Source organism: Temnothorax nylanderi, unplaced genomic scaffold (assembly GCF_030848795.1).
Source record: "Temnothorax nylanderi isolate EJ_2023f unplaced genomic scaffold, tnyl_v1.0 TNYL_tig0035_pilon, whole genome shotgun sequence".
NCBI classification, from domain to species: domain Eukaryota; kingdom Metazoa; phylum Arthropoda; class Insecta; order Hymenoptera; family Formicidae; genus Temnothorax; species Temnothorax nylanderi.
The window spans coordinates 1,153,597-1,177,697 of record NW_027249097.1 but is presented as its reverse complement, the minus strand read 5'-3'; the positions used below and the strand labels follow the sequence as shown (position 1 = coordinate 1,177,697).

General features: G+C 41.8%; 4 protein-coding genes and 2 long non-coding RNA genes across 6 annotated transcripts; 3 read left to right on the top strand and 3 right to left on the bottom strand.

Moving 5' to 3' along the window:
* Nucleotides 1–318: 318 nt before the first annotated feature.
* Nucleotides 319–3,675, top strand: LOC139771088 (coiled-coil domain-containing protein 134). The gene is made up of 3 exons (XM_071703591.1): nt 319–490; nt 883–1,092; nt 1,508–3,675. Exons 1-3 carry the CDS (start codon nt 319–321, stop codon nt 1,849–1,851), a joined length of 726 nt encoding a protein of 241 aa, XP_071559692.1. The 3' UTR covers nt 1,852–3,675.
* LOC139771096 (uncharacterized) lies at nt 714–1,621 on the bottom strand. The gene is made up of 2 exons (XR_011717871.1): nt 1,485–1,621; nt 714–1,400 (listed from the first exon to the last, which is right to left on the bottom strand). It is a non-coding gene; the product is annotated as an uncharacterized lncRNA (long non-coding RNA).
* Cda4 (chitin deacetylase Cda4) lies at nt 2,859–9,845 on the top strand. The gene is made up of 9 exons (XM_071703647.1): nt 2,859–2,907; nt 6,476–6,666; nt 6,815–6,926; nt 7,285–7,412; nt 7,496–7,701; nt 7,771–8,066; nt 8,180–8,426; nt 8,500–8,691; nt 8,786–9,845. The coding sequence occupies exons 1-9, from the start codon at nt 2,859–2,861 to the stop codon at nt 8,886–8,888; spliced, it is 1,524 nt and encodes a 507-aa protein (XP_071559748.1). The 3' UTR covers nt 8,889–9,845.
* Nd-b14.5b (NADH dehydrogenase (ubiquinone) B14.5 B subunit) lies at nt 9,335–10,768 on the bottom strand. The gene is made up of 3 exons (XM_071703595.1): nt 10,434–10,768; nt 9,667–9,810; nt 9,335–9,514 (listed from the first exon to the last, which is right to left on the bottom strand). The coding sequence occupies exons 1-3, from the start codon at nt 10,618–10,620 to the stop codon at nt 9,465–9,467; spliced, it is 381 nt and encodes a 126-aa protein (XP_071559696.1). The 5' UTR covers nt 10,621–10,768; the 3' UTR covers nt 9,335–9,464.
* Nucleotides 10,769–11,369: 601 nt separating this feature from the next.
* LOC139771077 (transmembrane protein 62) lies at nt 11,370–16,496 on the bottom strand. The gene is made up of 13 exons (XM_071703563.1): nt 15,755–16,496; nt 15,557–15,671; nt 15,343–15,480; nt 14,925–15,251; nt 14,696–14,828; nt 14,167–14,322; nt 13,931–14,078; nt 13,692–13,814; nt 13,528–13,609; nt 13,321–13,449; nt 13,078–13,252; nt 12,779–13,006; nt 11,370–12,718 (listed from the first exon to the last, which is right to left on the bottom strand). The coding sequence occupies exons 1-13, from the start codon at nt 15,953–15,955 to the stop codon at nt 12,658–12,660; spliced, it is 2,016 nt and encodes a 671-aa protein (XP_071559664.1). The 5' UTR covers nt 15,956–16,496; the 3' UTR covers nt 11,370–12,657.
* A 4,366-nt stretch (nt 16,497–20,862) lies between these two features.
* LOC139771066 (uncharacterized) lies at nt 20,863–22,062 on the top strand. Its single transcript, XR_011717870.1, has 2 exons — nt 20,863–21,019; nt 21,560–22,062. It is a non-coding gene; the product is annotated as an uncharacterized lncRNA (long non-coding RNA).
* Nucleotides 22,063–24,101: the final 2,039 nt, after the last annotated feature.

Sequence of the window (24,101 nt, the reverse complement as noted above, 5' to 3'; positions counted from 1 at the left end):
GAATCTATCGCGTTCCGGATCCGGCGAATCGAGATATATATATATATATATATATATGACACCGCCGACGACGACTCCCGATGATCCCAGGATGACGGCTCGACGGGGACGACGGACGACGAGTCAGCAGGGATCCCCGGTGCCGGCAGGTGGCGTCAGTGTCGCCGGTGTGGCGGAACTGCGGTGCGGCCGCGTTCGAATGACGTATAACCGGTATAACGATCGGTATCGCGCGGATACCCTCCCGACGGCACCACCCGGGGGCGAGGGTGAACGCCGTTCGGCGACGTTGCCGGTCGCCAGGTGAATTTCTCCGCGATGCACCGCCCGCGAGCGTCTCGGCCGTCGCGCGTTTTCCTCCACGTCGTCGTGGTGGCTGCTGCGTCGGTGTTGACGGTGCTCGCGCATGCGCAGCGGGAAGTCGACGAGCCAGTCACGAGCGAGCCGCGAAGGGCCGGGGAATCCAAATCGAAGCTCGACGAGGAGCTGTGTACGTCGAACTTTACTCCTTTTTCTACTTTTTCTTTGCGTTCGATTAGCTCTGTTATTTAACGTTAATTGCGCTTTCCGCGCCTCCTTCTTTCTTCTAAAGCGGCAGCTTTGCGCGTTGTTTCAAATGCGCAAAGTGTAAAAAAAAAAATACAGCCGAGGAGAATAGAATTATCGGTGCGCTTTCGCAACTTGTTAAAATAAATGGAGATTTTTACCTGGAATATTTTAAGTATTTTTTATATTTGCATCATTTACTTTAAGTATTTTTGATATTTACATTGTTTACCTTAAATATTTCACCCATATGTGTTTTATCTTAATTTTTATTTTATTACTTAATTCGTTATTTCGTCTTGTTGCCTCATTGCCCCTCGACTGTTTTTGCAACAGTTAAGAAACTATTTGCTCAACGGCGAAAGGACCACGTAGAGGCTGTGCAAACTCTCCTGAAGATGGACAATTACGAGCGCCTGTACAAAATGATTACGGTGCTGACTGAGAAGATAGTGGAGGTCGTCGAATCGAGCAAGAGCGTCATCGAGAAGGCCGGTTTCCTACCGCACAACAGCTCTTTCCCCGAGGATACCGACGTCAAAGACGGTATACGATTATTCATCCGGATAGCCGAGTTCTCGTCGAAAACAGATTTCGCAAAGTGTTCCGCTACAAAATCTCGAATCGTCCGGTGGAATGGCGGACTGAGCGCAGAGGAACCGAGCGCGGAGTCTGCCATTTCGCAACCATTTAAATGATTGCAAAATAACAGACTCTGCTCGGTTTTTGCCAGCAATCTGGCTGATTGTGCCTGACGGAATAATAAGGTGATCTGCCGCAATATTCTGCCCGAATCTATACAAACTGGTTAAAACTTTGCTCACCGCGAGATAATTATTTGAGTTACCGTATATCTGAAATTATTTAAAATCAATTAGAGATTGACGGAAGATAACGGCAATTTCGTAAGAAATAATGATTTAAAATGCTTTACGGACTTCTCTTACTACATTTGTCGCAGCGCTGTCCAGCATCCTGGAGAACACCGCGCTTTTCGGAGACATCATCCTGCACCTGCCGGACATCACTCACAGGATACTGAGGACGCAGCCGGGATGGAACTCCACGATACATTGGTCCCTGAATTTCGCCAATCGGACGCGGCATTTGCTGAACAAATCGACCATCACGATGTTTCGCCTGGTCGAGCAGGAGCTGAACATTACGGAACGCGACCCGGACTATTTTAATCCGTACAGGAGCGCCGCCCACGCCGGCCAGCGCGAGGATACCGTGAGGAAGAAGAAGCCTGCGAAGAAAGAAAAACGTAAAAAGGGACCGCAGATTGCTAAAATCGAGTTGTGAGCCGCCCTCGCCGCGCACGCGAGACTCCTCTAACCGGTTCCTAAATCGCCTCGTTAAGAAGCGGGCTCTCTGCGGCGCTGCCGTTAAAATCCTAGAGAAGGCGGTTGCCATATCTGATCCTGAATATCCTACAGGATTAATAACGACGAGCTTCCAAACGGCTTAATTCGACGAGGAGATTAACTATATATTTCTATAATGTCTATATAATAGTATAATTGTTCGCTAGGAGCTAATTAAGAATGTGCCAATTTAGCGGGCGCATTTGTATTTAACAAATATTGTCGCGCGTTACGCGGAGATGTTGCCATACATATCGAATTCCGACAAAGTCTCTATATACAATATTAAATTAAAATGTTGCAATCGACAATTGCGTTTCTAGCTTGCGTGAAAGCGATTGTACATAAATGTCTAACATTCCGTTTGACAGTTCCAATTCTAGGATATATTGTCAGATTAGCTTAATTAATAATTATATATAATGTTCGTGCAATTCGTCCGACTCTACGACTCCCCGGCGGCGAAAGATCGTCGCGGAGCGGCGCCGATCCGTCCCTGTTTGAAAGCGAAACGAGCGGTCGAGCGGAGAAGGCTCGAGGGCAAACTTCGCCCGCGAGCGAGCCGTGAATCTCACGGCTGCGGCGTGTCGTGTCCGATATGAGAGACAGCTTTTCTCGTCGGTTTGCTCCGACACGGCGGCGGGCCGCTACGCCGCGCCGGTAGAAAGTGGTCAGCCAATGAGCTGAGAACGGTGGTTCCTGAGCCGGCCAGTTCCCGAGAAGTTGGTCCCGCGCGACGGCGACGGCGACGGCAGTCTACCCCCGGCAGTGTCGCGGCTCAGCGGATCAGCCCGGTGTGGATCGGTCGTGCTCGTTCGGTCGGCTGATGATACGTCGCCGTGGTCGCGGTGATCGCACGAGCTGAAACGAGAGGCACGCGAAAGGGAATTCGGACACGCGACCGTCACCCTGAGACTACCGAGAGAATTCCGCGCGCGCGGAACGATGAGGCTCCAGGACGCGGCGCTGCTCTGCGCCGTCTTGACCGTCGCAGGTAGGCGCGCCCTCGCTATTTTCGCTACGTCGAAGCCCACCTTTCTCTCCGTCAACCTTCCTGTTTCCCGAAAGATCGGCGTGTACGCGTCCGTGCGGGGAGAGTCGGAGAGTAGACGAGATCGTTTAAAATTCTCGCCCAAATCACGCGAGACTTCCCTCGGTGGTCTTCCTCTCTGGTTCCGCAGACAGAACTCTCTCTCTCTTTTTCTCCCTCTACAAAAATCGCAATGGAGATCCTTCTATTTCGTTTCCTGGAAACTGCGAAATGTCGAGATCGAATTTTTATCGATTCTAATTACCGAGTTCCTTTTTGCCGCTCACCTGCGATACTCGGTGTATCGTACCGTGCAGTCCACGGTAACCGATTATCGAGATGGACGAGACTTTACTTTCCAAAAATTACGAAATTCCAGGACGATCGTCCAACATTGAATTCCTAAAGCATGCATTGATGCGACAGTCTGGCCTCTTGCTGTTCCTAAGACAGACCAGTTCTAGCAGGTCGTCATTTAATTTTGTCTTTTTTTTTTCCTCTGGACCGATCCTTCTCCACGCGAAGCATTCTTCACTTGTGTATCCTCTCCTCGATTCTCTTTTTATATTCCTCTTCGTGGCCGTTATTCTGGATCGATAGCGTTACGTGCCAGCAAGGAAGTATGTAATTGTAACGCTCCAATAAATAATTGCATACTAATAATTGCTCTTACATCGCACATTCTATATTTGTATGTACTTTATCACAGAAATAAACATGCTGTATATATGATACTCGTCTAATTGAAAACTTAGACAGTCTTTGATCATCTAGAAGATCCTTCGCTCTCTAAAAATCCTCCGTGAACCTGGCGAACAAAAATGTTTTTTACAGTCAGTCCGCGGTGAAACGAAACCGCAGAGATCCGGAGGGAAGCGAGGGACGACACTGATAAATTTCGGTATACGTCGGCGGTTTCACTCGCGTTTACATAAGATCTGTGTCCCACGCGCATATGGCGTATCCGCTGGTGTCCGCTGGTGGGCGAGAGAGCGCACACACGTGTCACCGCACGTGTGCGTGCGTCCGGACGAGATAGAAGGAAATGTTGCACCTGAGAGAACGAAAGAACGCGTCGTGAGCGCAACGTCATTGCCAACGTGCACTGGGGTACCTTCACTTTCCACTTTACCGGGCCTCTTTGACATCCGCGAACGCGAGCACCTCTCTCGATGAGCTACGCGTCCCATCCTCGCGATCCTCGCTCGCCGCGACTGTCTCCTGCCTGAAAAAAATAGATTGAAGAAAAAAAATCACTCTTTCGTCCTTCGCCAAGCTCGGATAGATCCCAGCAAACACTAAGTAACAGTAAACTGACACACCATTTTTTTATTCAGCAATATAAATGCAATAAAAACACATGTGTTACTTAATGTTTGCCGGGATTAAACAGAAGGGAAAGGAATTCACAAAAGTTCACCGTTATAATCTCTGACCTCGTAGATTGTATAGAAATCTATAACTTGGAACGAGATCTTATTTCCTTCGAGTCGGCCGTTTAGATTGCGGATCCGCGTCCGTCGCTGTATCAGGAAGTCCAGCGAAAGTGAGGCCGCCAATTCCGCGGCATTGCCGCCGCGCGCGGCTTTAATCGCCGTGCGATCGTGTTACACCGTATATCAGGTGTTTCCACACGTAATTTCCGCTCGACATCCTGTACACACCGTGGAAACATTATTACCTCGTTTGCGGTTTACGTTTGCAAATCATCGAAGGATGTAATTATCCTGCCTCGTCGTTTAATCAAAGCGTCGATTAGCACCAGATGCGGGTGGCTTTCCCAAGAAGCATAAATTATTGTCATATCATAATTGCAAATTGCAAGAGACCTAATTCGCAAGGAGATATAACGTAATCTGGTAATCTCATTTCGATTTAATTATACGATATTACGAGCAGAAGGGAGGAAGAATGTGCTACGCACAACGATTGTATAAGGTCATTGGGAAGAATCATCGTAGGTGCTACTTTCTCTCTCTCGCGAGCGCTACGCACCATTTTTAATACCTTCGGATCTCCACGTCGTGTGTGCAATTTCTCTCGTTATACCCGCGTCGCTCGTGCCGCTGTTCTTATTAGTCCAAATTTCAATGTTAAGTTCATCAACTAAGTGCCAGTTTAAGTTTTATCACTAAGGGAAACGCCATACGCGAGATATTTAAAGAACCTCGACTTGCGCCATCAGTGCTCCATATTATGCCAGACATAACGTTAACTTAGAGATATCCATTATTTATTGCCGCGAACGCGTGTTATGAGTTTCGCGAAAACTTGTGCAACTCTTGCGCATGCGGCCGCTTGCGCATGTGGCGCGCGTCTGGAATATAAGCTGCGAAGAACTCTTCCGGCACTTAGAGATTCTTCACGCGTTCCGTATAAATCGATTGCATGCAAGCTTGGCTGGACAGCTAAATAACGGTGCATCACGGCGTGGGACCGAGTTTAACGAGTTTATACTTAAACTCTTACGTCTATTGCGGAATCCGGATTAACATTTAAGCGCCGAAGATATTATTAGCGCGCTGGCATTTCGCGCGTGTCAATGACGGGCTTTAACATTCTATGACTATCAGTTTAACTGCCTTACCAGAGATTTCTATCTGACGCAGTTCTAAATTTCCGGTTTAAAGGCGCGAATAAAGAAACGCGCGGGGCTGATTCCGAAATATGCTAATGCTTGGAAATTCGTTGTAGTATAGGTATATGCTAATGCGATTCCATCTCGTCTTTTTAGACGCTTTTAACGCATTTACGTTTTCACCGAAAGACGCATAAACGCTCGTCCGTGCGCACTCACGTGTCCAAACATATTGGAATGCTCACAATCACGTTTCTCGCTTTCTCAAACTTCTCTCCTGGAATTTCTCCCGCCCATATTTTCTACACGCGTGCGAAGCTCCGCGTGCATACGCGAGGCATCATCCTCGTCCCCTGTCCTGCTGATGTAACACAATGACAAATATTAGTCGGTCATAGATCGAAGATGTGAGGAATCTCGTTATTTTTAATAAGGAAACGCTCAGGACGCGTTCTACATGTGTTGCATGCCAAATTAAATTTTACTCTACGACGCTACCAGCCTGTCCATTCATTAAAGTCACCGTTTTGTCACCGCTGCCGGGCGTAATCACGCACGGCTCCGGAGCGTAACAACGCTTGACAGAAAGAACGCAGTAAAAGTGGAACGTAGGCACTTGATAGCCAGCAGCCCAGCCGGCCTCATTCGGAATACAAAAGCGTAAATACACTCGGGCGTAAACGTGTCTCGAGAGTGAGCGATCCTCAACCTTGACATTTTCTCAGTTTAACAGCTTTCGAGCATTAAATCATCTATACGATCGCACGCGATCGTGATCTTCTCCTGAGAACAAATAAAATGTTGGGACTTAGTCGCAAACGAGCGTTAAAGATAAAAAAATACTAGGATTACAGTTAATTACGAAGCGCTTCGTTACTTTTATAAGAGCAAAAGGAGAGAGAGAGAGAAAAAGAAAGAGAAATCCTTTCTTATAATGTATTTATGCACACAAAGCGTGCTCGTGCATATTTTCTGTGCATCAATGGAGAACTATTACCTCTTGTATCACGTTTTCTTTTATTTCCCCAGTACATTGTCAAAAGAACAAAAAGGACGAGGACAAGAAAGACGAGGAATTCAAGTGTCCCGAGGGCCAGGGTAACGGTAACTTCGCCGATCCAGCGACCTGTAGGAGGTTTTATCAGGTAATTCATATCATTATTAATTTATTAGGTAATAATTATATTTCGCACATTATTTTGATTACTTTTATTATCGGTCAGCTCTCGATTATTCACCTCTGCTACGATTATTCGCCTCGTGATTGTACGTTCATACTTTGTTTTCCAAAAGTGCGTCGATGGATATCCTTACTTGAACCGATGTCCGTCGGGCTTGCACTTCGACGACATCAGCAAATTCTGTACCTTCAGAAATGAGGCGCGATGCGGACCCATCGAGGCCAGTAAGCGAACACTTTTACTTTACATAGATTTTACACTACTGATTTTATAAAACGAAGATTTAGAGAAAAAACCGCGGATCTTCAAAAAGTGATTTTTTTAATCACGATACAGTTGTTGCTTTTTGAGCTCGCCATTCCTAGGGGCCTATTCTGTAAATGTTAACAACATCATTACGCGCTTTGCGCAGATACAATATACCATAGAAAAGCTGCGCAAAGCACGTAACGATAACGTTAACGTTTACAGAATAGACCCCTTAGTCTCTGTTTATTCGTCAAAATATATAATTTCCAGCGGGAGTAATTGGCGCAGTCTTCAGGCTTCACAGCTCTAACGATGGTGTCCTTTAATTTCTAGCGCCGGCACCGATCACCGAGCCACCGACGGATTTGGCCGAGCGCTGCGACACGTCGAACTGCCAGCTGCCGTACTGCTTCTGTTCCAGAGACGGCACGATCATTCCCGGTGGTCTTCAACCGGAGGAGGTAAAACGGCTACCTGATTGCAAATCCTCGTGATGATCTATCGGTCTGTTCAAACGTAAATACAACGACTTGAATGATTCCAGACGCCGCAAATGATAATAATGACGTTCGATGGTGCGGTAAATCACAATAACTTCGATCACTATCAAAAGATATTCACCCAAGATCGCCTGAATCCCAACAACTGTCCGTTGAGGGGCACGTTCTTCATCTCTCACGAGTACTGCAACTACAATATGGTCCAGAGCCTGGCGCACGACGGACACGAGATTGCGACCGAGACGATCTCGTGAGTAACGCGAATACTTGGGGTGCGTACTTCAGGATTATTCTGCTTGACGAGGGAAATTGTTTTCAGACTCCAGAAAGGCCTGGAAGACAAAGGTTACGAGGAGTGGGTCGGCGAGATGATTGGAATGCGCGAGATACTGAAGCACTTCAGTAATATCTCGACCGGCGAGGTCGTCGGTATGCGAGCGCCTTACTTGAAACCCGGTCGCAACACTCAGTATAAAGTGCTCGAGGACTTTGGATATATATACGACAGCAGCATAGGTATCTCGCCGCTAAAGGTGCCGATCTGGCCGTACACTCTTGACTACAAGATCCCGCACGAATGTAAAGCGGGTACTTGTCCTACCAAATCGTTCCAAGGTAATAGAATCGTAACAAAGATCTAGTCTCGTCTGTTCAACGTAGAATAGAAATATAATAAATAATGCATTTGATATTGGAATTTTTAAAGAAACTTTTATCCATTATCGTAGGCATTTGGGAGCTACCTCTGAATGCACATTATGTGGAGAGTTATGAAGGTGGACATTGTCCTTACTTGGATCAATGCGTTCTTCACAATCACGATCCCGAGGAAGTGTTCGACTGGTTGCAGGAGGACTTCAACAGATATTACGAACAGAACAGAGCGCCGTACATGATGCCTTTCCACACCAATTGGTTCCAAATCAAGGAATTGGAACGCGGTCTGTCGAAATTTCTCGATTGGGTGGTAACGCTGTGAGTCAACGTACATAAAGCACATGTCTATCGAGAATTTCGATATTTTAAAATAAACATGGGACATTTACAGACCTGACGTTTACTTCGTAACCGCCACGCAGGCGTTAACGTGGATGACCGATCCAAAACCGATTAAAGCTCTGCACAACTTCGAAGGGTGGTCGTGTAAAAAGAAAGAGAATTTGCCCGGACCGCCGTGCAACAATGCGCACAAGTGCGCCTTAGACTTCAAGCCTGCCGAAGCAAATTTCACAACGACTAGGTAAAAATTGATTCAACTGTCGACGGCACATTATATAATTATTAAATAGTTACTAAATATTTTAGCAAACTATATTTATATTAATTGTTAATAGGTATATGGAAACGTGTAGAGAGTGCCCGAACAAGTATCCCTGGTTAGGAGACTCGAAGGGTACAGGACTATACAACGATAATTACAATCCTGAAAAGAAATAGGAGTGTCACTCGAGTGAGTTAGATTTAATTTAGCGCAAGTGATTCGCGTTTCGTTGTTATAAAAGAAAAGTAGATGTCTTGGGTGTGCGCGTGATATAGCTCCATTGTAGACTACTACTCGCGTCAAGCATCTCACTTTCTAATATTGGAGAAACCTCTTAAAATTTCAATTTGCATCTCGAATGTACGAGTCAGTATGCGTAAACTTATACACCTATCTCCGTATGCTCGACAGCGTTCGCATCTATTAATACGTTAAGTGTGTACCGCTCAATCTGAGAGAGAAAATAAAACGTCTCGATGCTACATAAAATCTAATAAAAATCTGCCTTTTATTTCTCGAGGACAGCAGAGAGTAGCTTGAATTAATTACTCTTATATACAACATTCCCTTATTTGTCTTACTTTAAGTGGCGTCTTGTTTTCGTTTTAGCCGAAACTCTATATATTTTAAATAATATATATTTTTAAGTATATATACAACGTGTCTACATTCATTGCATCGAACCGCACTGTCTATCTGCAGGATACGCAATCGAGATGGCGCAATCACTTCTAACGGTTTTAAATAATTAATTAACGCACCGGGATCCACTCTTCCAATACTTGACTATATTTTACACGTTCTGAAAAAAGAAACAAGAGCAGCCATGTAACATTTCAAGTCAAATTAAGATAAACAGATTCTTAATAATAAAATACATGCATTTTGCGGTGCAAACAGAACATCCTTTCGCTTTTAATTGTCTCTTTTCAAGAGCGGAGAAGAGCACATTACCTGGCTCGGGAAAGAGTTCCGGATGTCGTATGATATAATCTCTCAGTCTAGTGTCACGTTCCGCATGAAAATCGTCAACAAACTTCTTCGCAATTTGCGATACAATGTATCCTCCTATCACAAACGCTATATGCTTCTGTATTCCTAAGCAAAAAAATATACTTTGAGATCCTACACTAGTAAGTACTTATCAAACTTGTTATTCAAAGCCCACAATTCCAGATTTAATCCTGATCCCGTTATAAAGTAAGATTAATGATAAGTCAATCGTGGCGATCATAGCGCAGAGAGATGTGCGCTGCTCTAACGAGCCGAAGATCCGAGTTCAAATCTGACCAAAAGTCGTTGATTTTTATTCGTTTCGCCACACATAAAATCGATGTTGAATACATATATATTTGTAAACTATAGATTATTGACCGTGAAATCTTGAAAAAAAAAAAAAAAAAAACATTTAATACACAAGTAATCTATAGATATACTCTTATACAAAATGATTGGTATAACGTGTATATCTACAGGTTACCTGCATATTAAATATGTATTTTTTTCTTTCCTTTTCCCTTTTTTTTTTTAAATCATATCGGCGAGGATTTTCTTGTTCGAATAAAGACGCGAAAAGGAAAGGAAAATATAATAATCACAAAATAAATCATTGTTACATAACCGCGTCGTGAGGTTAGGTTAGGTTAGGTTTGCCGAGAGTGCGCGAGAAATCCAGCGATTTTGCGATTACGAGAGGTGGGGAAAACCGTGCCGACACTCACCGGCGTAAAACGGCCTGCTATTGAAGAAATTGTTGAGCGACGGAACTGAGAAGGCGAATCCCATACATACTACTTCCGCCGAGTACTTCGTCACGCCAGGATCGTAAGTGGGATCTGGCTTGAGCAGATCCAGAGCCCACTGGACCTCCGGATGTTCACTTATCTCGTGCGAATGGTGTTTACTCATTTTTTTTCCCTCCTTTTTTTTGCGACGAGAACTATTATCCCGTGTTAAAGACGACAATTTAGGAGCGCGGTGCTCCGCTTCGACGAGCCGTGAACCGGTATAGCGAGCGAGAAAATTTACGGAAATAACAATGGCGGATTGATACGCGCAAGTTTCGCTGATCGCAGCGACATCTGTTAAAAAATGTGATAGGTAGCGTCACCTGACGGTACGCACGGTTCTATTACCTTACATAATAATTGAAAATGATCGATATTATCACTCAATGATTATTATTAAATTAGCATCAATATCTTGGGCTAATTATATATATATATTAATATATAATATAAATATATAATATGTAATAATAACGAGACAGAGTCCCGGAGGTGATTGAAAAGAATCAACATAAATATTTGAACAATTATAATGCAATATTAAATTCGATGTTTTTATATACGGATGCTTTTCACAAATAAGTATGCAATAATATCGTATATATTATCACAAAACTACATTTTTGTCTACAATTATCAGTTCATTAGATAATCAAACAAAACAATGAAAGTGGTTTTAAATAAATATAGGATATTTTTTAGAATCGTAAACATATGTGTCAAAACGTCAGGATAATAATAAATCGTAAAGTTAATGTTATATTATAAATTAAACATGCAAAGTTCCACATTGTCGCTTTTTTAATAATACTTTGTTGATGGTATTATTTAATCTTCGTGAAAACCACCAGTAAGAAAGGAATTACCTCATTTCTTGATTGTACAATTATTAATTAGATTTATTACACAAACATCTGTTTTCACATACATTTCTCGTAGATTTTTGTCACCCGTCGGTGATACATTTACACATTGAGTATGATATCCATATGTAATAAATTACATTCAGTCGTATTTGGTATAATACGTAAACCTTCATTGAACAACTGTTACTTTCATCGGTTTCTTTTAGCACCTTACATCGAGGATAGCCGATCTCTTTAAGAATTGTGTGTACGCGTGGCACAGATACTCCAAGTCCAATCGCCGCTTTTAGGATCACAACGACTGGCGTAGCTCATACGAATAAGCTGATGCACTTCGCACAAAAATCTCAAGTGGAAAACAGTATTAAGCTCTACATGTAATATATATCTCTGTTATTTTTGTAACATGCTCTAGTGAGAACGTATAGGTAAATCTAATTGTTTTTCGGATATATCTATAATCGTCGTGAGTATCGTCGTGAAAAGAGTACAGTATAGATCTCGAATATGGGGAAGTAGAAAAATATATATTACAAGGAAGTGTGATTAGAAGATTCAGTTAAAAATCCCGGGCAAGAGCAAGTTTATAATATATAGCCCTGCCTCCTAAAGCTCTGTCGATTAGATTGAAAAATATCACAATCCTGTTATTCAATATACACATCTCTAATGCCGTAACTCCACAGTAAAGCACAAAGATATATATGAAATATAAAACAATAGCAACATTTATAATACATAAATATTATCTTTATCTCTGTGACATTTTAATCTGATTTCTCTTTGTAAAAAGAATAAAAGTATTTTGTTAATGGAACTCGCGAATTTGAATCGTGAACAATATGGAAGCAGAAAATAATAACTATTAATGAAAATCTTATAAACAATAATCATCATATGGCACCGTACGCATATCGTAAGCGTATCACAGCTTAAAATTAATAAATCAGCTTTTAAAACGTAACTTCGTCGATAATCATATGAATACATCACAAAATAATTGAGTATAACATGTAACACTTATTGAACGAACGCAAAATGCAAACAATATTCACAAGAGTCTCTCTTAAAATATGACATAGAAAAATAATTCGATTATTTTTTAATATACCCAATCATTTTTCTTAAAACGTAGTTGGCTTTCGAGTATCACGATAGTTCTACTAAAGTGTCAAATCTAATAGAGCACATCTAAAACTTCTTTTTGTAAATCGATCTATCAGTAATATTAACTATCTGAATGAAATGTAAACTTACCAACATTTCTAATTGTGTTATTTTGCTATCATTTTTTATTGATTCGCATTGTTATTATCAATGGCTCTATTGGAACACCATACAGATGCAGCAGACCTTAAAGAATAGATAATTACGATGTGTTGTATACATCATAATGCAAATATTAATACAAACCTTAAGTCCGAGAGTGGCATCGTGGCAACAGAATAGGATAGTGCCGCTGCTACCAAAATACTTCCCGTTCTTAATGGACATAACAGTACTGCTACTGTACCATACTCCAGATATAAGGTATAACCCGAAAAGAATTGAAGCAGAATTATTATTAAACATGGCGAATACCAACAAACTATTTTGAATTTTGACCAGACTCGCGGAGGAGTACATTCAGCATCCTGTAATCTGAAATGCAGGCAATTAGGCTCAAGATTCATCTGTCGCCTTGATAATATTATCACTGCAATATCACAGACCTGCGATCAACGTGACACGCTAAAAAACATGTAAGAGGTATGTGGAAACCTATTAACTGAAGGAATCCGTAAGCGTAAGTTAAGCCACCTGGTAAATACATGTTTCCGATGAACGTTCCCCACACAAAGATCACACCTGTTTGATTCTCAATTATCTCTCCTACGGTCCAGGGACCTTGAATTGATTCGTCAAATTAATTTCAAAAATTTACTCGATGTATTTATTTGTATGTATACACTTACCGATTGCACAATATAACGTGCTCAACACTAATCCAAAAAACAATCTATCAACGGCGGATAATACCCATAATTGCCTCAGAACCCGATGGAAGAGCTTCAAGCGTCTCCGCGGTAATTCAATTCGTCTATCTAAATCACGAACAGTAATAGCGCACATTTTATTATACAATCTAAAATAGGATACACATAAATTGTGCTTACACTTACACTTGTAACGCATATGAATAAATCGAAGAAAGCACAGCGGGGCGATTGACACTGCCAATGTAACGAAGAACATGAACTGAAACTGTGAGAGACAATAACATTAAATTATTACATGTACCACTATGTAAAAATTTAATTAGATGTAGTGACTTGTCTTAACTTACGATGCAAACTATGTTAACCATCAGCAGTAACTTGGGAAGAACAGAAGTGGATAACCACGATCCGTCGAGAGAAAAAGAATGCCATACAATTTTTCTTCTATCTTCATCATCAACTACATGCACCTGAAATATAAAATATAAAATTTTATTTGCGAAAACGGCATGTGTGCGGGTGTGTGCTTTAGGCTAGTACATAAATTAACTTTTATAAGTAACTTTTATATAAGTATTTACTAAACTGTTATCTGATGAATACCCTCCTTGTATCTCGTTGAGTTCCATGGCAACACATAAAGAGGTCCGCGTACGTGATCACATTTTTGCCAATCACCATTGTCCAACTGAATTTTGACACTTTTCAGTGGAACCGTAGAAAATGCCAGTACTCTACAATAAGCAGCTTGCAAGTTGATTTTCATAAACCGAATAGATTCACAAATAATAAATTACGAGGCGTCAATAAGAATATTTTTACCTGACATGTGTGGATTTGATGATAGATTCCAAATTTTCCTTTTGCGGCATCATAAATAGCACGTTTTTTGGATTGGTGATTAATGCTACGGGCCAATCACGGTGCTTTACATCAATGAATGAAAATTGGCCATGATCTATTGCCGCAAGGCGATACCTAATAAGAGACGCGTGTCATATAGGTGTCTAACATTTGTAAACCAAATTAGGCAAACCGATTGTGATAAATATTTATGGAGCATTATATGTGCCGATAGAACAAAGGAATATTTGTATTCGCTATTAGTTTCACGTGAGTTTTAGAAGAGATGTAAATTTTATTTATATACCATCAATTGCTGTAACAACTAAAAATAACATACACTTTTCTATATCAAATTCATAAGAACTATCCTCATCGTCTGAACAGAGAAGAATTCAATGACTTTCAATGACTAATGCTTAAATACCAGTAACGCGTTATAGAATACAAAAGCAATGAATGAGCAACTGATGTCGATCTCGAATATGCGAAAGTATATTTGTCTTACATTCTATTCTCTTTCCAATCTGCCAATTCTAGCTCAAGGAAGCCCGCCTTTTGTAACGTGTACATGTTGGGTACCATATTGTTGAGCGTATGATAGTGGCCACACAGATACACCATACTTTCTCTATGACTACCTTTTAATATACAACAGATTTAATATAATTGTGTAAAATCGCAATACGAACAAATTTTTTTGTAAGAGAAATATGTTGTATTTTTATACCTCTTACCTAAAATATTTCTTATATTTGTATCGGATTTCGATATTATGCTCGATGTAGGATAATGGCCAAACACGATTGCATGATCAGCGTTGCTTTCTTTTGAAAAATTAACCAACTGTTGTATCCTATTAATCTCGTCTTGGTCTAAAACACCAATGAAGTTGAACGGCCTCTTGGGACCCGGTTTCAAGCAGGCGTCAATCGCGATAAAGGAGAACTTTTCACGACCAGTTTTAACATTGTACATGTAAGATCTGGGATATTTCTTTCCTTGAATAGAATAATGCGAGTAATAGTTGTTTTTGGAGTCAAAATTGATGATGTCAAAGTTATCTGAAAATACATTAACAGGTTTTTAACATATAATTTTTACGCGTGAGCATTGTCACGCATGGATTTAAGTATTCAGTTATGTGTCACTCACCATGATTCCCCCTGACATCCAACCATAAAATTTTCTTGCTGACATTAGTCTGGTCTATTACGTATCTGTAAGTCTTCCATTCTTCGCTCTGTTGCTTCGAACCAAATCTATTTTCAGCTATGGCATCAGTCAAATCTCCTATCAAGCGCGAAATGTTTTATTAATCCAATTTTTCCGATACGGTGTATTCTTGTATCTATAAAATATAAATTACCCGAAGCAAGAACAACTTTAGGCTGAATGGCCGAATTTACCGTCACATTGCAGAATTCTATGAACTCCCATATCCTAGTTGGATCCCTAAAGATACTTATGTGTAAGTCGGTTATCTAAAAATATAATAAAAAGCTATCTAAGTATAGAATACAGCTGTAACTCGCATTATCAATTATCCTAAATGCGGTCGACAAACCTGTAGGAACCATATCAAGTGATTGTACGAATTATTTATGTTATAATGTTTCGGTCCCGAGTGTGTCTCCCCGTTATTGTCTCCCGAGGTCTCGATCGGAAGATGATGGTCGATACTAATGAAATCGACTACATTCGCCATCAGGATGGAGAATATCAGTATCAGGACCAGGAGGACGATGGTGGACTTGGATATCCTCATCGCGACGACAATGCTCCGTGCGAGCGTACACTATCAGGAGGAAGATCGGGACTCGGGAGTGAAGTCCGGTCGTCTTCGCTGGAGCAGCTATACTCATTCACGGACGGAAGCCGACGTGCACCTGACATTCATTCCAATTCATTCGCCGTGAGGATGAACAACGTGACACGCGACTCGGAATTCAGGTACGTCGCGCGAAAAATAGCGGCGCATGATGCGGTTCGCGATCCGGGCAAAATTGATCGGAGACGTTCGAAGCGAGACGCCGGCTCGAGTCGAGCGCGACCGCTTCAATCCGTTCCGTCATTCACAATCGCCTCTTGCTATTTACGTTAATTCTAAAAGTAGCTCGCTCCGAGGGAACGAGGGAAGGAACGCGGAGTCAATCGTCTCAATCCTCTCGTCTCGTCTTTCCCCTCCAGACAGTCCAGACTCCAGACAATCACCGTCAATTTCGATCGTGGTTTCCTCCAGGTTGTTCTTCTGACGACGACTGTCGTCTGCGACTGTCATCGGTGTGTCTGCTGTCAATGCCTACATCGACAATAACGGTCCTCTGCATTATCAGCGCATGATGGGACGGGAGAATGCATTTTTATTGCATTCTTTTTAACATAAAATCGATCAATTAAATTATTAAAATGTGATAATATGTTAGTGTAAGTGTATAAAACTGTATAAAGTATATATGTATACATATTTAAAAAATAAATCTCAATAGGAAATGAGAAAAATAAAATTTTAAAAGAGAATCTACTATCTTTATAATATTATTATAATTAATTGTAAGAAATGCATTTTAAAAAAGTCATAAGTTTCAAGATTGCATTATTTAATATAGAGAAATAGTCCGTGCGAAAGTATTTGCACATTCTTTATTAGCCAAAATATTTTCTCATCTTTTGACCGTCTTTTTATGCAATCTCAAATAATGCAAATAAATTAATCACTCAGAAACTTATGACTTAAAATTAAAATATTTATATTGTGTTCATAGATTTGAATGTAGCGCCAGCTTTTTCACCCCTTGTCACGTGATCTATTTTTAGTTTGCCATTTCCGGATCTAGATCATGGCGGCGCTGACTACCGCCCACTAGTGCAGCCAAGAAAAAACGCTAGTGACACTCCCCTTCTTTCGAAAGTATGTGATGCCAGAGAGAAGGATGAGAGTGGTCATGCCCGCATTTTAGGTGGTCCCCGTCCATGAGCGCCTCTATGTGCACAAAACGTGCACATTGAACTACGTAGCCATGTCCACGAAAATTTCTGATGGGTAACGCGTTATGTGCACGCTCTATTGGTTCTGTTCCGTGCTATGTGCACGATCTTTTGGTTCTGTTCCGTGCTATGTCGAAAGCGTCGGTAATGCATAATACTTGTATGGAGGGGATGTGCTGGCCGCGGCGGCCGCGCTCGACGCTCGGCAACACTCGGCAAGCTTCGAGCCAGTTCGAGCGAAGAGAGAAGGACAGACATACGATCTGCTGTCTCCTTATTATGATGTAGCTGTAGCTGCTTAGCACGCATTTCGGGTATCGCGTCTCGCGTCTCACCAAGCGTCGAGTCTCGAGTTGGCAAATCGACGATGCGTTGCGTTACATTTAACATTTGACGACTAAATTTGTTAGACTTGAAACACAGCTCCGGTTGGAGTAGTAAAATCATCCCCCCCTTCACCTAATTAAATCGATTCGATTTAATTTTTGATGCTATATGCATCTAAATAACTGTAAAGAAATCATTGCGAAAAATATTACCTCTGCCAGGGGGTTCGAACCTGGAACTTCCTTCCAGGTTCTGTGTTTCAAGTCTGGCAAATCTAGTCGTCACGCAGTCAAAGGTTGGAAAATATGTAAAATAAAAATATAAATAAAACTTTCGCGCATCATTTACCGCGCTGGTTCTTAATTAGCCCGGTTTCTATATTCATGCGGATTTCGATTGGAACCTATACTTCGAATTCAAAATTAATAAATTCCTATAGGAATTTGCACATCGCTTCTTCACCATTGTTAAGTGTGCAAATTAAGAATTTGCACGTTGCTTCATCAACCATTTGATTTCGCTCACTCATAAAGCTTCTTCTATGAGAAAGCTCTTGTGTTTTATTTGATGCATAATAAGTATTTATTAATTTGGCTTTCTCATAGAGGAAGAATAGAACTCCGGTTAATACTTTCCGAGATATAGCCGATCAAAGTTATACAGTATCGAACGAAAAATAAATTTTTGTCACACAACTGTCATAATTTGAATTTATCGATAAAAAAATGTTTGAACCCAGAAATAGCTTTCCTATTTTACCTAGTTAAGCCTTGAATTTTTTGAGAGTTTTCATTCAATGCTAAAGTATTGATATTGAATTTTACAACTAACCAGAGCTAGCGACTGGCGCTAGCTCTGGTTAGTTCCTGATCGCGCGACTTCGGCTCATGTCTGAGCTATTAATTTTACAAGAGAAATGCCCTCCTCCCGGATCTTTTTATAGGAAATTTAATTCTCTACAAAATTATCTTTGTGCAATTTTGCTGTATTTCGAACGGTTTTCGCAGCGTTTCGAGTAAAAGGTCGAAAGGGACCAATTTTTTATAATTTATATTTTATTATTATTATTTTTTTACAAAGCACAAAATTGATATGTTTATATCTGCAGTGCCATTTACTATATCGAATGGCACATAAATTAAACTTCCGAATTCAAATTCGATTAAAACCGTAAATTGACTGGCCTATGAGGCTACATGCTGCGGACGATATTGCTGGTCCCTCGTTTGTAGAAAAATGTCGAAAATGTTGAACGTTTGATTATGAAAATCTTGCAATTGACATTACGCTTATAACAGATGAGCGTGCAAAAATCTTGTCTGTATTTGACATATCACACTTGTGAAAGATAAGCTTGTAAAAAATCTGCAAAAGAAATGTAAACGTGCAAAGAAACTTGTCTGCAATAATACATACGATACAGACACAGAAGAAAATGTAAATATATTGTAAATAATTGATTTCTTCATTATTGCAATAATTTGAATATTGAAACTATTTTGTACTATATGCTTTCTAATTACTTACATATGAATTACCAACAATATATATTAATAACAAATAATAAATTAAGGAAGTATTTTGATTTGAAAGTTCGTAAAAATAGGTATTTTTCATGAATTTTTTGTAGGAAACGGAGAAAGCGAATAACATTAAACTTTTCATGTTCTTTTAACATTATTTTGAGAATATATTTTTATTTTTTAAGTAACAAAAATGCTCTATTTCTATGTTATATCCTGGTCACTAGAATAAGGTATAAATGAAAGACGATGTAAATGATTCCAACTGTTCTAGGTATCAGAAACGCAAAAACCAAAATTTTTCTTATTCAGAAGAGAAGTGTGACTATCGTCTGAACTAGAATAAACATTATACGTTTATTAGTTTTTTTTTCTTTTAATAAAATACTTCCAAAGTTTCGAAAAAAGTTATAATATTTTTAATAAAAAGGCCGCCAGAATGGAAATATTAGTTCAGTTCTAGTTCAGACGATAGCCACACTTCTCCTGAATAAAAAAATTTTTGGTTTTTGCGTTTCAGATACTTAGAACAGCTAGAATCATTTACACCGTCTCGCGTCTGTCATTTACACCTTCTAATGACAGGATATAATATGGAAAAGAAGAGCATTTTTATTACTTAAAACTAAAAATATATTTTCAAAATAAGGCTAAATAAACATGTATATACAGTTTAGCGTTATTCGCTCTTTTCGTTTCCCTGCAAAAAATTCCTGAAAAATATCTTTCTTTATGACTTTTCAAACCAGAATATCTCCTTAACAATTTTTTACATTTTTTTCTGATGGAAGAGATTACCTTCTTTACTTCTCAATATAAATAAATTTTATAGTTATATTGTCATCGTTTTATTCGATTATTTCGGCGTTTTTATATTTGTGATTGAATTAGATTGTTTATTTTATTTATATTATTATTAAGAGATTGTTTAATGTTTTAAAATGTTAACTTAAACACGTTATCATGTTTTTTGATATTTATTTTCTTCTTTCATAGCAATCCGTTCCGAAGAAGACTATAAGTACAGTCGAAACGTTAACCGTGTGTATTGTTTGTTTAATAAATTGTTTCTATTTTAATCCAATATCTCTCTTTTGGCGCTCGTGATTTGGTCGTTTAAACATGGATAGCTAAAATTATATACTTAATAAGAGTAAAAACAACACTACAATTTTTTTCTCGATAGTTAATATTTATTTAATTATTATTATGCATTTAAATATTTTTAAATATTATGCTATACTGTGCTAAAGTTAATGTTTTTAATGTAGGACTTTTTTCAGATAAAAAAGCGTATGGGCAAAAACAAGGATTGCTATTTTTATACATTATCCTTACAAACTTTAATTTTTATGTTTGTTAATATTTATTTAATTATATTTGTAAATTTTATATTTATAAATTTCATATATAATATAATTAAATAAATATATATTTATAAACATAACAATTAAAATTCGTAAGTGGAAACATAAATGTAACGCAACGCATCGTCGATTTGCCAACTCGAGACTCGACGCTTGGTGAGACGCGAGACGCGATACCCGAAATGCGTGCTAAGCAGCTACAGCTACATCATAATAAGGAGACAGCAGATCGTATGTCTGTCCTTCTCTCTTCGCTCGAACTGGCTCGAAGCTTGCCGAGTGTTGCCGAGCGTCGAGCGCGGCCGCCGCGGCCAGCACATCCCCTCCATACAAGTATTATGCATTACCGACGCTTTCGACATAGCACGGAACAGAACCAAAAGATCGTGCACATAGCACGGAACAGAACCAATAGAGCGTGCACATAACGCGTTACCCATCAGAAATTTTCGTGGACTATGGCTACGTAGTTCAATGTGCACGTTTTGTGCACATAGAGGCGCTCATGGACGGGGACCACCTAAAATGCGGGCATGACCACTCTCATCCTTCTCTCTGGATGTAGGAAGACAAGTGTAGCACTGCGCATAATGGCGGCCGAAGAATACGACAGCCAATCAAATTTTGGTCAGGAACATCGCGCTACAGTAAAGCCCCTTGCACAATGCCTGGCAACAGGCAATAGGAACAGGAAATAACCAAAAAATCGTTAATTACAACCTAAAAAATTCGAATACTATGATTGGTTGGCAACAGGCAATAGGCACAGAATTTCCAACGTGATGGAAACTCTGTGTCTATTGCCTGTGTCACTGTTTATTCTGCATTTAAGCCCCTTGCACAATGCCAGGCAACAGGCAATAGGAACAGGGAATAGAAATCAGAAATCATGTATAAATGCAGAATAAACAGTGACACAGGCAATAGGCACAGAGTTTCCGTCACGTTGGAAATTCTGTGCCTATTGCCTGTTGCCAACCAATCATAGCATTCGAATTTTTTAGGTTGTAATTAACGATTTTTTGGTTATTTCCTGTTCCTATTGCCTGTTGCCTGGCATTGTGCAAAAGGCTTTATACATGATTTCTGATTTCTATTCCCTGTTCCTATTGCCTGTTGCCTGGCATTGTGCAAGGGGCTTTATGTTCTCTTTCTTTTTCTTACCAGAGACAGAGAGAAACCTGAGAGAGGCCATCCCGCCTCCCGGCCTTTTTCGTGGGGACGCATTTTCCGACGCGCCGCCTGAGAAAGTGCAACTCAACTACGTCGTTTCGCTCGGTAACTGCACATGGTTTGCGTCCGTGCTAATGGTTCGTGTCCGAACTAGCCAGCTGGAGCCGCAACCTCTTGCTCATCATGCTTCCCGCGTAACAGGAGTGATTTCTGAGGAATTACAGACGACTCCAAACTCGAGATTCTCGCTTTTCTCACAATTTAAAATTCTTTTCATAATTTTTATCATCTTTCAAGCGTGTCAACGAATGCATAATGTATTTTACTTAATAACAATTTAATACTAATATGTATTGTTCATTATATTAACATGTACTTATTAATAACATTTGCTTATGTGTGATACATATGTATAAATAATTCACGCGTACGCATAAGCGATATATACATATGTATATTGCAAAATTAACAATAAAATGATAACAAATTGAAATCAACTCCGGCGTGCGTTCAATCCACCGGCCATCCTCCGTCGTGCGCTAATCCATCGGCCATCCATCAGCCATCCTCCGGCGTGCGTTTAATCCACCGGCCATCCTCCGGCGTGCGTTCAATCCACCGGCCATCCTCCGGCGTGCGTTTAATCCATCGGCCATCCATCAGCCATCCTCCGGCGTGCGTTTAATCCACCGGCCATCCTCCGGCAAGCGTTTAATCCATCGGCCATCCACCAGCCATCCTCCGGCGTGCGTTCAATTTACCGGCCATCCTCCGGCGTCCGTTTAATCCATCGGCCATCCATCAGCCATCTCCGGCGTGCGTTTAATCCACCGGCCATCCTCCGGCGAGCGTTTAATCCATCGGCCATCAACCAGCCATCATCCGTCATGCGTTTATTCCATCGGCCATCCACTAGCCATCCTCCGGCGTGCGTTTAATCCATCGGCCATCCACCAGCCATCCTCCGGCGTGCGTTTAATCCATCGGCCATCCACCAGCCATCCTCCGGCGTGCGTTTAATCCATCGGCCATCCACCAGCCATCCTCCGGCGTGCGTTTAATCCATCGGCCATCCACCAGCCATCCTCCGGCGTGCGTTTAATCCATCGGCCATCCACCAGCCATCCTCAGGCGTGCGTTTAATCCACCGGCAATCCTCCGGCGTGCGTTTAATCCATCGGCCATCCACCAGCCATCCTCCGGCGTGCGTTTAATCCACCGGCCAACCTCCGGCGAGCGTTTAATCCATCGGCCATCCACCAGCTATCCTCCGGCGTGCGTTTAATCCATCGGCCATCCACTAGCCATCCTCCGGCGTGCGTTTAATCCATCGGCCATCCACCAGCCATCCTCCGGCGTGCGTTTAATCCATCGGCCATCCACCAGCCATCCTCCGGCGTGCGTTTATTCCATCGGCCATCCACTAGCCATCCTCCGGCGTGCGTTTAATCCATCGGCCATCCACCAGCCATCCTCCGGCGTGCGTTGAATCCACCGGCCATCCTCCGGCGAGCGTTTAATCCATCGGCCATCCACCAGCAATCCTCCGGCGTGCGTTTAATCCACCGGCCATCCTCCGGCGAGCGTTTAATCCATCGGCCATCCACCAGCCATCCTCCGGCGTGCGTTCAATCCACCGGCCATCCTCCGGCGTGCGTTTAATCCATCGGCCGTCCATCAGCCATCCTCCGGCGTGCGTTTAATCAATCGGTCATCCACCAGCCATCCTCTGGCGTGCGATTAATCCACCGGCCATCCTCCGGCGAGCGTTTATTCCATCGGCCATCCACCATCCATCCTCTGGCGTGCGTTTAATCCACCGACCATCCTCCGGCGTGCGTTGAATCCTTCGGCCATCCACCAGCCATTCTCCGGCGTGCGTTTAATCCATCGGCCATCCACCAGCCATTCTCCGGCGTGCGTTTAATCCATCGGGCATCCACCAGCCATCCTCCGGCGTGCGTTGAATCCATCGGCCATCCACCAGCCATCCTCCGGCGTGCGTTTAATCCATCGGCCATCAACTAGCCATCCTCTGGCGTGCGTTTAATCCACCGACCATCCTCCGGCGTGCGTTGAATCCTTCGGCCATCCACCAGCCATTCTCCGGCGTGCGTTTAATCCACCGGCCATCCTCCGGCGTGCGTTTAATCCATCGGCCATCCACCAGCCATTCTCCGGCGTGCGTTTAATCCATCGGGCATCCACCAGCCATCCTCCGGCGTGCGTTGAATCCATCGGCCATCCACCAGCCATCCTCCGGCGTGCGTTTAATCCATCGGCCATCAACTAGCCATCCTCTGGCGTGCGTTTAATCCACCGGCCATCCTCCGGCGTGCGTTTAATCCACCGGCCCTCCTCCGGCGTGTGTTTAATCCATCGGCCATCCACCAGCCATCCTCCGGCGTGCGTTTAATCCATCGGCCATCCATCAGTCCTCCTCCTTACTTACTCGGTTAGGAGGAGCGCGTGCCCCGAGGTCGTGCCCCGGCGGTCACGGTGTTCTACAGCCAAGCGTGTCAGAGTGGCGTGAGGC